Source organism: Saccostrea cucullata, unplaced genomic scaffold (assembly GCF_032062105.1).
Source record: "Saccostrea cucullata isolate Sc308-1 unplaced genomic scaffold, CSIRO_AGI_Scuc_v1 ctg1134, whole genome shotgun sequence".
Lineage (NCBI taxonomy): Eukaryota > Metazoa > Mollusca > Bivalvia > Ostreida > Ostreidae > Saccostrea > Saccostrea cuccullata.
In genome coordinates this window covers 1-13386 of record NW_026933931.1, presented here as the reverse complement: position 1 = coordinate 13386, position 13386 = coordinate 1, and the positions used below count along the sequence as shown (strand labels likewise).

Here is a 13386-nt window from a genome sequence, read left to right as displayed (position 1 = left end):
AAATAAATTGCATAACCTGGGAATCTTCTTTTGTCCGTGTAGTGAGAGTGGAGGTGTTTCTAGGAAATAACACGTTTCTACAATGAATGGCAGGGTGTTCATCTGTAAATGACATAGACATTATTGTTATCAGATAAATCTCTCATACAATGTTCTTCACTTTTCAAACATTTGACATATGTACTGCACAGGCACCTGACGTTAATGGTAATCTAACAACCAAGCTATATGATAAACATGATGACTTTAACTTCCCTTACTCATACAGCAATATACCTTCATCGCCTGCATACGGAGTCTATATATCTCGGTTGATTCTATACGCAAGAGCATGCTTTACGTATACGTATGAACAATTTCTAAAACGAGGTAAATTATTGACAAGCAAGTTGATGAAACAAGAATATCAACAATCTCGTTTATAGTCATCATTTCGTAAGTTCTATGGTCGATACAATGACCTTGTCAGCAAATACAACTTATCATTGAGTCAAATGCTGACTGAGTCCATTATCTATACACTGAACTGACGACGGATTTTTTCGTTATTTCCATATCGTGACTAGGAGCACACGGCGGGTATGCCCGGTCAGCAGCGGATGCTCAATCCTCCATGGCAAGTGATCCCACCTCTGATGTTTTGGAGGTCCGTGTTTCCTCTGCTCCTGTTTTGTATTGTTTTTATTGACTTTGAGATTGAATACTGTTCGTTATCTCCATATCTTTCTTTTTTTTTCTTTTAATAAAAAAAATATATATACCCCCTACCAAAACAACAAACAAGGTACACAAAATTCAGACCCCTTTAACCATTTCCCGAATTGATGAAGCAGTAGGTCGAGTTTGACGAGAAATTTTTAATATTTGCAAGTGTGATGCGCCCTTCTGGATTCATTGTCTGTATGTTTCGACTGGCCAAAGAAAATATATGGTTGCAGGGAATTCATTTTACACAGTTTCAGAAGATTGATTGATTGATTGTATATTGTTTAACGCCGAGTCGGCAATTTTTCAGCCATATTTCGGCGGACTATTCCTATTAGGTTAATTGATTTTGCTTGTAAAAAATTTTTGGTTTCTTACAGGCGGCCCCCTAGTGAGCCTACTCTTTTGGTGGATGGTACATGAACTCCAGAGAAACGATCTTTTGCGTGCCAAGGGGATGTGACCGACCTAAAAAAATTCAACATGGCGCCCGATGTGTACCTTGTTTATCATTAGGTAGGGGGTACATGTATATTTTTTCTGATGAAGAGAATAATATGTAACGTCAGGTGCCTGTGATGTACTTTGTTTCGCCAGTGTACTGTAAAGAACAATGCTAAGTTTTACATGTAGTTTTGCCCCCTTTAATAAAATATTTTGATTTTGCTTGTCAAAAAATTAATAGGGAATATTCTCGGGCCCAATTGTAAATTACAGTGCGTGCCTTACTAAAGTCTGAGACATTCTGCATTAAATCTGTTTGGTGGATGGTACATGTACTTATCTGAGACATTCTGATTGGTAGATGGTACTTACCACAAAATGTTTCGTCACTACCATCAGAGCAATCGATTTGTCCATCACACATTTGTTCAGTGTGTATGCACTCAGAGCTATCACACTGGAAAAAGTTCTCTGGACATGCATCTATGAAAAAAATATTTTTTACACATTAAATTGTTGTCATAAGGAAAAAGTTTTATGCTAACTTTTGCACTGAAAATCAGAAGTTAAAAAAATTTATAATGAGGATTTTCTCCCTAATGCTTTTATTATATATACATGTAGTTATATTTTTGTCTTCCTCGTGTATAATAAAACCATTTTATTTGAGGAAAAGATAAGTATTCTTGTCCTAAATTTGTACTTCTTCACGAATGCATGTGTAGAATCTTTATTGAATATTGTGAGTTGGAGGACAGATCCTACATGTATAATATTGTGTGTGGGAGGACAGCTCCTACATGTAATATATTGTGTGTGGGGGACCATTCCTACATGTATAATATTGTGTGTGGGAGGACAGCTCCTACATGTATAATATTGTGGGGGGGAGGACCATTTCTACATGTATAATATTGTGTGTGGGAGGACAACTTCATGCAGAATATTGTGTCAGGGAGGACGATTTCTACATGTATAATATTGTGTGTGTGAAGACCATTTCTACACGTACAATATTGTCTGTAGGAGGACAGTTCCTACATGTATAATATTGTGTGTGGGAGGACCCCTGCTACACGTATAAAATCGTGTGTGGGAGGACAGCTCCTACATGTATAATATTGCGTGCGGGAGGACCATTTCTACATGTATAATATTGTGTGTGGGAGGACAGCTCCTACATGTATAATGTTTTGTGTGGGAGGACCATTCCTACATGTATAATATTGTGTGTGGGAGGACAGCTCCTACATGTATAATATTGTGTGTGGGAGGACCATTTCTACATGTATAATATTGTGTGTGGGAGGACAGCTCCTACATGTATAATATTGTGTGTGTGAGGACCATTCCTACATGTATAATATTGTGTGTGGGAGGACAGCTCCTACATGTATAATATTGTGTGTGGGAGGACAGCTCTACATGTATAATATTGTGTGTGGGAGGATAACTCTACGTGTATAATGTTTTGTGTGGGCGGACAACCCTACTTTTATAATATTTTGTGTGGTCCTCACCTTACTACAACATGTATAATATTGTGTGTGGGAGGACAGCTTCTACATGTATAATATTGTGTGAGGTCCTCACTTCTACATGTATAATATTGTGTGTGAGAGGACAATTCTACATTTATAATATAATGAGTGTGAGAGAACAGTTCCTACATGTATTGTGTGTGGGAGAATAGCTCCTACATGTATAATATTGTGTGTGGGAGGACAGCTACATGTGTAATATTTCCTGTGGTCCTTACTACTACATGTATAATATTGTGTGTGGAAGGACCATTCCTCCATGTATAATATTGTGTGTGGTCCTCACTCTTACATGTATAATATTGTGTGTGGTAGGACAGATCCTACACGTTTAATATTTTTCAGAAGATAACAACTACACCCCTTTTATTGTTATTGTGATTTAAATTCAAGAGACGTGGTTTAGGTTGACCTATTTAAAGGTTATAGGATGGAACCTGTTTTAAAAATAAAATTAGCTGTAAACAGGAAATTGTTATAGTCTTTTTCTTTTGAAAACATGTCCTGTGAAAAATGTGTTCCCAGACCTTTCTGAAAGACTTGCATGATTTTCAACAGAAAGGGGTGGGGTTGGGGGTTAACATAAAAATCTACCTTATCATAATTAACGGGGGACCTTTCCTTTTTGTAAAATATGAGCATCATATGTTCAACTTACCGATACAGAGTCCTTGTAAAATTTCAACTTTATCCAGCATTGCAGCACTCGTACCAGCTCCTATAAAAATACCTCGGAAAAATATCTGAAAAACAGTGGGCTGATCCATTATATATCACCTAAAACATTTACGTAATTTTTTAACCACGTTTGATTTGAACATATTTCTTGATAAACATATACACCACTGAGAGATAACATTTCTAATTTAAGGAGACCAACTGACGTTTTCATTACTTCAAAGTAAAATAAAGCGTATTTATTCTTTTAAAGCAGTTTTTTTTTCAAAAAAATAATTATTATTTAACATTAAATAGAAGTACAGGTTAAAATACCTTCTAATAATTGGATGTAATTAATTTTCAAAACGACTATTTTTTTTTTCAACCGATAGGTGGATAGACAACGTAATGGTATGTTTGTAGCGTTAGGATAAATATTATTAAAAAGTTCTTGAAGGGGTCATAAACAATGTCAAAATGTCAAACCTTTTTTTAAAACTTGAACATTAATAGAAAGTAGAGAATCTCACAAATATTTCTATAGTTTTTTCTGTAAATCCTTTGTGTCTGTCATTTTTAGTACTCCATAAATACAGGAAAAAATCCTTAATTTTGACATGTTCAGATGCCCCTCAGGAGCTATAAATGGTAAAATTTTGTAATCCTTATATATAATATACAATTAGTTTTTCTTTAATATTCTAAGTTCTTTGACTGGTTCAAACTTGATCACATGTTGAAGTATATAAAAGCATATAGACTAGTGTTACTATTCATTGATTCTGAAAAGCTCAATGGCTTAATGTTTTCTAAAAACAACTTTTCTTTCAAAAAGTGATGACTTCTCAATACTAATAACTAATATACTAGCAACATATTGTTTCTGTGAACAAAATCATTCAACTTCTTTTTATAATTATGATGTTCTGTTATAATTGGATGTAAAAATGCCTTTATAAAATTCTTCTTAATATTAAGATACAAATATAGCTTTTTGATGAGGTCAATCCTTAGATGTACAGACCTTATCATATGATCTAGCCTGAGTCAATCAGATACTAGTAGCTTGCATCAAAAGAGAAAAATAATAATTTCGAATATGGTTTTATTTCTTTAATGAATAATATAACAAATGATGTCCATTCATGAGGTCAATCTCGCACTTCTTGCTTGGTGGATAATTATGTATTTCTTTGAATTCGATATTTGTATGGATCGACCTCATGAAAGGGTTATATTTATATAATATATAATATGTAAATTTCTGATTTCAAGCACTAAATGCAACAACTTGTAAAGACATGGATTTCCTGATTTTAAATATGTACTACAGTGTATACATAATTTACACAATCACGTACCCTGAATTTATTGACGAAAGGCAACTGGGTATATCCGTCAGTTAAGTTAAAGGCCTGGCTCCCAGAATGCCCTGTTAATGGAATGTCATGTTCGAATACGCTTAAGTCTGTCTGATACGAAACTACGAGAGAAGCATTCGCTGTTAATAAATATCTGTACTTCAGACAACGAGCTTGGGTCGGGTCGGCAGATATTCCAGGTGAATACATCAGGCTAAAAGTAAAATGATCTGCATAGATTTGGCCTTTATCGAAGTTGTCCGCGAAAATCATCATTTTGCCATACACATCCACGTCTTAAAAATAAAAAAGTGCATTTTTAATTTCATTTCTTAAATTTGTTTGAAATGATTTAATTTTGTATGTATTCTACATGTAGCCTCTGATTGATTGATATCCAAAATGGAAGACAAATTATTGCTATATAGCCTGGTGTGGCATGGGAACACACAACCCTAACAACCAGCGGATTCATCTGTATCCATGCAATCCTCTCAGTTCCAGTCCATGGGATTCATGGAAAATTCCAGATTTAATAAATGTATCTTTAACTTCAAACAGTAGCTCGATCTTACCAAAATCTTAAAACAAATCTTAAACAAAAAACATGGCTGCTATATCTATGTATTTTTACTTCACTTTGTCTCCAGTCACTCCCGTTACTACAATTGTATTATTGACCGGCATAGCTGCAGCTCTCTGCTTGAGAAAATTCGGACAGATAAAGCAGAGAGCTACAGATTTAAGCGTTGTAAAACCCTTCGATTTACGCCAACGATTTTATGTCGCTGCCTGAGGTATTTATTTCGTGTAGTTTAAGCATTCTGTGGCTTTTAGAATAGTATCCTATATTTAATCATATATCTAACTCTTTTTTCTTTTTTTTTGATACTTTATTTACTTTTTAACGGTCCGAAACAGTCTTTGAATAGTTTTATAATGTCGGTTTAAAAAAGTTTCATTTCGACGTCCGTAACCACAAACAGCCATTTGATAGCGTTGAATGGTAAGTAAATCATCAGGAAATGAAGAATGAAGTATTATACACCATGTTTAAAGCTGAGGAAAGTATTAAATACAAGGAAAAAAACTCGAAGTGAGCAACACAAAATCGTCGGCGAAAATCAAAGTTTACAACGCTTGGATCTGTAGCTCTCTGCTTTAACTGTCTGAATTTTCTCAAGCAGAGAGCTACATTTCTGCAGCTATGACCGGCAAAGCAAAAAAAAAGCAACAAAATTCTACACCCACAGATGTTTATGATTTTTAAACTTAATCATAAGAATTACTCTTATTCTTGGCCATATTATTCGAGTGTAACCTGGTTTGGGTCAGTTTACGCTTTTATAGAATAAGTTTACGTGGCTTCGCGGATTATAAAGCGTAAACTGACTCTAACCAGGTTATATCAGAATAATCTGGCCAAGAATTGGAGTCATTCCTAAATAATATATTACATAAATTGGCTCATTTCTAGAGTTTTTTACTTTTGTATGCATACCTTTTCTCGTTATCCCTTTTCATGTCCTTAGTCTATCTCACCTCGTTATTCTATCTCATTTGTCGCCCGCGTGGCGCAGTGGTTAGAGCGTCTGCTCTAGAGTCGCGAAATAAGGAATCAATCCTTACGTCGCGGGTTCGAATCCCACTGCGGGACGTGGATACCGGTCTTTCGGATGAGACCGTATAAACCGAGGCCCCGTGTCGCAGTAGGTGTTGGCACGAAAAAGATCCCTCACTGCTCAAAGGCCCTGAGTGCCGAGCATAGGACAAAAATTTGTATATGAGTGAAAAATTCTCGAGAGGGACGTTAAACAACATACAATCAATCAATCTATATCATTTCGTTATTCTATCTAATCTTATCCTATATCATTTCGTTATTATACGTTATCGCGTTATGTTTCCTCGTTATCCTTTCTTATGTCGCTACTTTATCTCTTTATCCTATTTTCTGTTTTTATACGCCTCAATTATCTCGTTATCTTTTTACATCTCCTTATCTTATCTTATGTTTTAGGTCGATACAATCACTTGTCAATAAATACAATTTATGTTTGAGCCAAATGCTGACTAACGTTTATCATACTAATTGACGACAGATTTATCCGTTATTTCCGGGTCATGACAAGAAGCACACGGCGGATGTGACCAGTCGTCAGGGGATGCTCACACCTCCATGGCACCTGATCACACCTCTGTTGTTTTGGAGGTCCGTGTTTGCTCTGCTCCTATTCGTATTGGTTGATGGACTTTGATATATTGAATACTGTTCGTAATCTCCATATCCTTCACTTATCATATCTTATCTTGCTCTGTTATCTTGTTACCCGCTTTCATCTCCTTAGGTTGTGTCCTTACCTGGTGGAATATTATAAAATGTGTAGTTTGTGATATTTTCCATCCTCCATGAATTTGCCCAGTTTCTAGAATCATAGTTGCCACAATCTCTGATGTTTCCATTCCTACCACAGACCGACATTGATATTGGGACATAGTTTTCATCGTTGAAACCATAATCAGTCCACTTACACATAGTTTGGTTAAATTCACAGTTTACTGAAAACAGGAACAAAAAATCTCAAATAATAATCTTATTAAGGTCAAGATCTTATAAATGAATGATTCCTACAGATTTATCAAATTTGAGAAATTAATTCCTTTAATGATGCGTTGCAACTAAAGGTAGGATTCTTTTTCTGGTATTTGAAAATTAATGAAATTTTCACAGAAGGAAGACAATGTCACTAAGTGATGGTATCAGTGAGATTAAATTTGACCGTTTTATATTAGAGGCAAGGTCAGGTCAAGGTCATTACTTTTTCTCTGGATATATCGAATAAAAAATACTGTTGTCAACCATGCCATCCCTACTTTCATTTCAAAAGGTTGAATATAGGACCCATAACATGATTTAGATAACATCGATATTGGCTAGTCCGAATTTCCTCTATTTTTCTTAAATTTTCAGGATATATTAGTTATTTTTATATGCATCTTATATTTAATTTTTTCTTATTTTCACATATGGTAAAGCTGTCACAGAAAGATACAAAGTGATACAAAACACAAAAAAAATTGATTGTTTACTTAGAGAGAAAAAATACTTTTTACGGATTTTTGGCTCAAATATGTACTTAGATTGGAAGCTTTCAAAAGCTAACGTAGTTCTAGTTTGTTTTAAAAATTTTATTTATTTGATATATTTTGAAACTTTAGACCCCTCCTATTAATTTAATTTACATTTGAATTTTTTCAAGTCTTTGATTATGTAAAATTTATAACTAAATTAATTTAAGAATTTTGAGGCAGAAAAGATATTTTCATACACCACCATTTCGCCAAAAATATAGTCCCTGCTAGTTTTCAAACTCAGTTGACTATTTCCATTTAAAGTTGTACAATTGTGACAAGAAAAGAAAAGGATGGTCGTTTAAATCTCTTAAACCTATATATTTAAGACTTATAAGCAAATATACTTCGAATATTTCATCTAGTTAGAAACTAGAGAAGAATCCTCCTTAAGGTGCGCCAGGGTATAATTTATAATTAACAAAATCTAAAAGCATGCTTTAAACTCATTTTCCATTAAAAAAATTAAGAAATTCAGTAATGAATATGTGAGGTTTTTTCCCCATATTCGAGTAAGGAAATGTATCTAGATTGCCTACAGTCTCTCAGAAAACGGTAATTTGTATGTTTTTGGCCCTTTTTTAAAAATAATAACAAATTTATATAGGTATCGGGATTACTTTTCATATGATTTCAATCTGAATGCCATGAAAATACCTTATTTTCTACACAATTCTGCTAAAACCGTAAACTACGAGAAAAAGAATTTAAAGTTAAATTTGATTATGACGTCATGATAGAACTAGCACGAAAAAATTGGTCTAAAGTCATGTACTAGATCTTGACCTTAAGTGTTGATATCAACCAAAGTATTTTTATAAAAGTGCAAGGATGTGTCAATCAAACACAACCGAAAATTCATATTTTCAATAATTTATCCAGATGAATAATTAATCCATATGAAATAAGTTTATTATGTTTCCGTGTAGAATGCTACAGCAGCATATATATCGTGATATTAAATCGAAAATTTAAGACAATATTAATCTTCAAATGCCCAGGCACCTTTCAGGTATACATGTATAAATAAAAAGTCTGTGAGCTGGTAATACCCCCGCTCTGATGTGAAAATATACTATCATGTTAATATTCATAAGTTCAGTTAGGAGCACATGCAAAGAAAAACATGGAAGTTGACATCGGATTTGAACAAAAATTGAACCAAACATATGGCATGCCTCAGCAAAGTATGTGCTAAAATTTCAAACATCTGCAATAAGTAATTGCTGAGAAAACTGACAAAAAAATTGTTATAAGTGGTACAGACAGACGCACGGATAAACAGGAAAGTGACATCGGATTTGAACAAAAATGAATCCCACAAAATGACATGCCTCATCTAAGAATGTACAAAAATTTCAAGCATCTGCAATGAAAAGTTGCCAAGAAAACTTAGACAAAAATTTATGTATGATACGTACAGACAAACGGATAAACAGGAAGTTGACGCTGGATTTGAAAAAAAAAATTAATCCCACCATGTGACATGTCTCAGCAAAAAATGTGCTAAATTTTCAAGCATCTAGGATAAGGAGTTGCTGAGAAAACTGCAACAAAATTTGTGATGTATGTTACGGACAGACACACGGATAAACAGGAAGTTGACGATGGATTTGAACAGAAATAAATCCCACCATATGGCATGCCTCAGCAAAGAATGTGCTTAAATATCAAGCAGCTAAGAGGAGTAGTTGTTGAGAAAACTGTGAACAAGTTTGTTACGGACAGACAAAGGGACGGACAGACAGACAACCAGACGGACAGACACACAAGGGTAAAACAGTATACCCCCACTCCTTCGGAGCAATGGAATATGTATATTTTCTTTTAAAATAGCACTGCATTAGCTTGAAAACATTTTAATGCGGTTCAAATTAAAGGCTTATTTAAGGAATCACTGTCCAGTATAGAATACCAGGGCATCAACGGTAGTGGGAAACAGGATAATTTGCATAACGGGCGAAGCCCGTTCCCACGTTTCCCACGTTTCCCACTATTGTTGATGTCCCTGACATACTCTACTAACTAAACAGTGATTCCTTGTATTTCCATTTCATTGTGGAATAAAATTGAAGATTTTGATTTTAAAAATGTACTAATAGATTAAGGTACTCCGATCCGCCAGGAAGGATAACTCTTTAATCAAAAAGTCTCAAAATGATGAAGCTTGAAAATTAAATCTTTTCATGCAACGATTTTCTTTTTAAGCCTCTCAACGTGCTTCAAGGTTCTTTGAAGTTCCAAAAAAGGTGTAATAAAAAGTCGAAATTTTTACTTCATAACAGTACATAAAATTACATATTTCAAGAAATTGAGGTTCTATTTGATATACCCAAAAATACCAATGCTTATTAGCGTGATATGAAATTAGAAGTGATTTTTGGTGTTTTTTTATATTAATGAAAGGAAAATCTTTATACAGTATGCACTGTAAAATGATCGAAGTAAATAGAAGAAGTGAAAGTACGTTATATTTATAAAAATTGTGCAATTTCTTCTTAAGCCTGGATACCTACGAGTTTCATTTTTAAAATGTGTTTGTTGATCAAATTTAAAATTGGAAAATGCATAGATTTTTAATTTTCATTTGCTGAAAATTTATTTTAAGAATTATATATTTTCCATGTACATGTATAATATAATTAACTTTAAAGATGAAGTTTAAAGGATTATCGTGGGTAAAAACACGTTACTTTGAGAAATCGGAGACATTTTTGTGAGCATTTTCAATTAGTCAATACCCGAGTTTCAGAACCTGAGGATAGGAGTACCTTTTATCCTGCAACTACCCCTTGCATTGACCTCATAAAAGTTACCTAATAAACCAAAGCGTTATTCGGTCATTGCCCTAATAAAGCCTCTTGCATGTATTTCGACTTTCTAAATGCATTGTGACGTCACGTACACGCCATGCCGTCATAGTTTCAACTGCTGAGATGTGTCCAAATCTGTCGAAAATATCTCGTTTTGGACGTTCAAATGTAAAAAATTTGTTGCAGGATAAACATAATACATGATAACTGTCTTGAAATATAAGCGATATTTGGGCTACGAAAAATTTGTATCACGTTTTCTTACCCTCGCCAAACATCGGTTATATTTCAAGGCAATAACCATGTATTTTATATAAATTACTCTGTCAATTCTAATAGTCCTCGCCCACTGACGTCAAACACAAAGCAGCCACACGAGATTTACATGCATATTTGGCCTTCTTAGCATCAGACACAAAGACGCGCAGGAAATTTACATGCGTACTAGGCCTCCTTAGCTCCCGACCTATCAATCTGCTTAATTTATATTCCAGTAGAATTACCACGATGTCAACTTCACTAACTTTCAACAGTTATCACAGAAAAAACAAATAGAAATGGAAATATTTAAATTTTGCTATTTTAACAGAATCAGAACTCACCCAACGACTCCAGCGAACCAACACAGACACTAACACCAGAGCTGTACAGCAACACCAGGATCATGTGCCTCATACTACAAACAGAGACGGAGCAAAGACTTCAGATCGATTGTATTTTGGAGGAGGAAGAAGCCCATGGATAATTTACTAAAGACTGATGACAGGGCATCAAAAGAAGCACACTAGCAAGCTAAATATTGCCTTTTTACCGAATAATTTATCTGCGCCGTTAATTCATCTGCACCTATATGTATATCTACAGAATATTAATATTGAACAATATTGTTTAATGTCCCTGTCGAGAATTTTTCACTCATATGGAGACTCACCGTATGTCAATGAAGGGCTTCAAATTTAGACCAAATATTACTCGGCACTCAATGCAATTGAGCAGTGAGGGTTCTCTATCGTGCCAGCGCCTACCGTGACACAGGACCTACGTATTTACGGTCACATCAGAAAGACCCGTGACTTTCCTTTTTGATGCCGAACGCTTGGCGAAGGTACAATCACTACCCGTCTTTACGTCTTAGGTTTGACGCGGCGCCGCGAAAGAGAATCGAACCCGGGCCTCCCGATCACGAAGCGAGCGCTCTACCATTAGGCTATCGTGAACGGTAGGCAATTTTAGAGGTACTGGTCATCGAAAAATTAAATTTTGTAATTAAGACCTAGACCAACCTAGACGGTCACTTTTTACGAAATTTCTCAATTTGGTACTTTTTACAATAACTTTGATCTACTTGACTGAAGAAGAAATATTTAGGGCAGAAATACAAAAAAAAGTTGTGGAAAAAATGTAGAAATAATTAGGTCCAACCTTGTTAAGAGGTTCATGTTTGTTATTCTGCCAAAATGAATTGCTCCAATGGACTGGAATTAGCTTTAGGACTGTGGGTTATTTCCATATTTAAGGATCTTGCGCTTTTTTAGGGTGTCGCGAAAACGCGGAATGGAAAACGGAAGGGAACGGAAAATTTACATCAAACTAAAAACCAAAACTCGATATGAATCAGATATAAAAGAAATATTTTTGAAATAACAGTCATATCAACAACAAAAATTGTCGTAAAGTATGATATATTTATGAATCATGCACACCATGAAAAATGGCACGTGTACCTGCGACTGTCTCTAAAATACATATTAACTCGACTCTTGAGTATCCATCTGTACTTTTCGTTCAATTTTTTTTATAGAAATCTCATTCATTAAACAAGAGGCCCACGGGCCTTATAGGTCACCAGAGTATCATGTAACAACTTTCCAACAATTGAATTCAGTTCGTGTTTTAAACCAGAGGCCATGAAATTCACAATTTTGAAAGAGGCACTATTGCTTATCATAATTATAAACTTAGCATGCTTACTCTTTTTCTTTAATACCCAGAGGTAGATTACAGTAACAAAGAGAAAATGCACTTCCACTTTATAACTAGTTGTGCACCCCACCCCAAAGGAAGCACTGACCCTGGAGCCACATATTTCAAAATTTTGACAATTTTATCATATTTATTTTATCATAAATGGTTGATTAATACCAAGGAGCAGATTTCAAAGCATTAATTTATCTTCAGACTATGAAATTTACCATTTTGCTAGATGCACCTTTTTTCCTCAAAAATATATATACCTGGATCATTAGCATAATACCCAGGAGCAAAGGAAAAGATTTTCAAAAAAGTAAGGTATTTTCACTACATAATCAAAAGAGCCCCCCCCCCCTTACGCCGAATGGCAAAACCTCTGACAAAGTGGCCGTGAAATTCACAAATTTGGTTAAGGCATTATAACTTTATACATGTACTTAACTAAATTAGTTTATTTAATGCCCAGGAGGAGAGAAGATTTTCAAAAAAAATAATAATGCATTTTCAATATATAATCAATAGAGCCCTGCCCTAACACCAGAACCCCCTGACCCTGGGGCCATAAAATTCACAATTTTTGTAGAGGCACTCTTATTCATCATAACTATGTACTTAGTTTAATTATTGCTCAGGAACAGAGGAGAAGATTTTGAAAGAATTAATGCATTTTCATTATATAATCATTAGAGCCCCGTCCTAACACCAGAGCCCTTGACCCTGAGGCCATAAAATTCACAATTTTGGAAGAGGCACTCTTAC

The 13386-nt window shown here is 34.7% G+C and overlaps 1 protein-coding gene across 1 annotated transcript in view; it reads right to left on the bottom strand.

The window, feature by feature from the left end:
* The window catches only part of LOC134239664 (uncharacterized), a 37358-nt gene extending 26027 nt beyond the window's left edge, over positions 1 to 11331 (bottom strand). Inside the window, exons 1-5 of the mRNA XM_062721830.1 lie at positions 11259 to 11331; positions 7073 to 7270; positions 4712 to 5007; positions 1522 to 1632; positions 17 to 102 (exon numbers count right to left, since the gene is read on the bottom strand). Of these exons, the coding sequence (XP_062577814.1) occupies positions 17 to 102; positions 1522 to 1632; positions 4712 to 5007; positions 7073 to 7270; positions 11259 to 11331 (764 nt within the window). The remainder of the gene's footprint in view (positions 1 to 16; positions 103 to 1521; positions 1633 to 4711; positions 5008 to 7072; positions 7271 to 11258) is intronic.
* Between the last annotated feature and the right edge of the window lie 2055 nt (positions 11332 to 13386).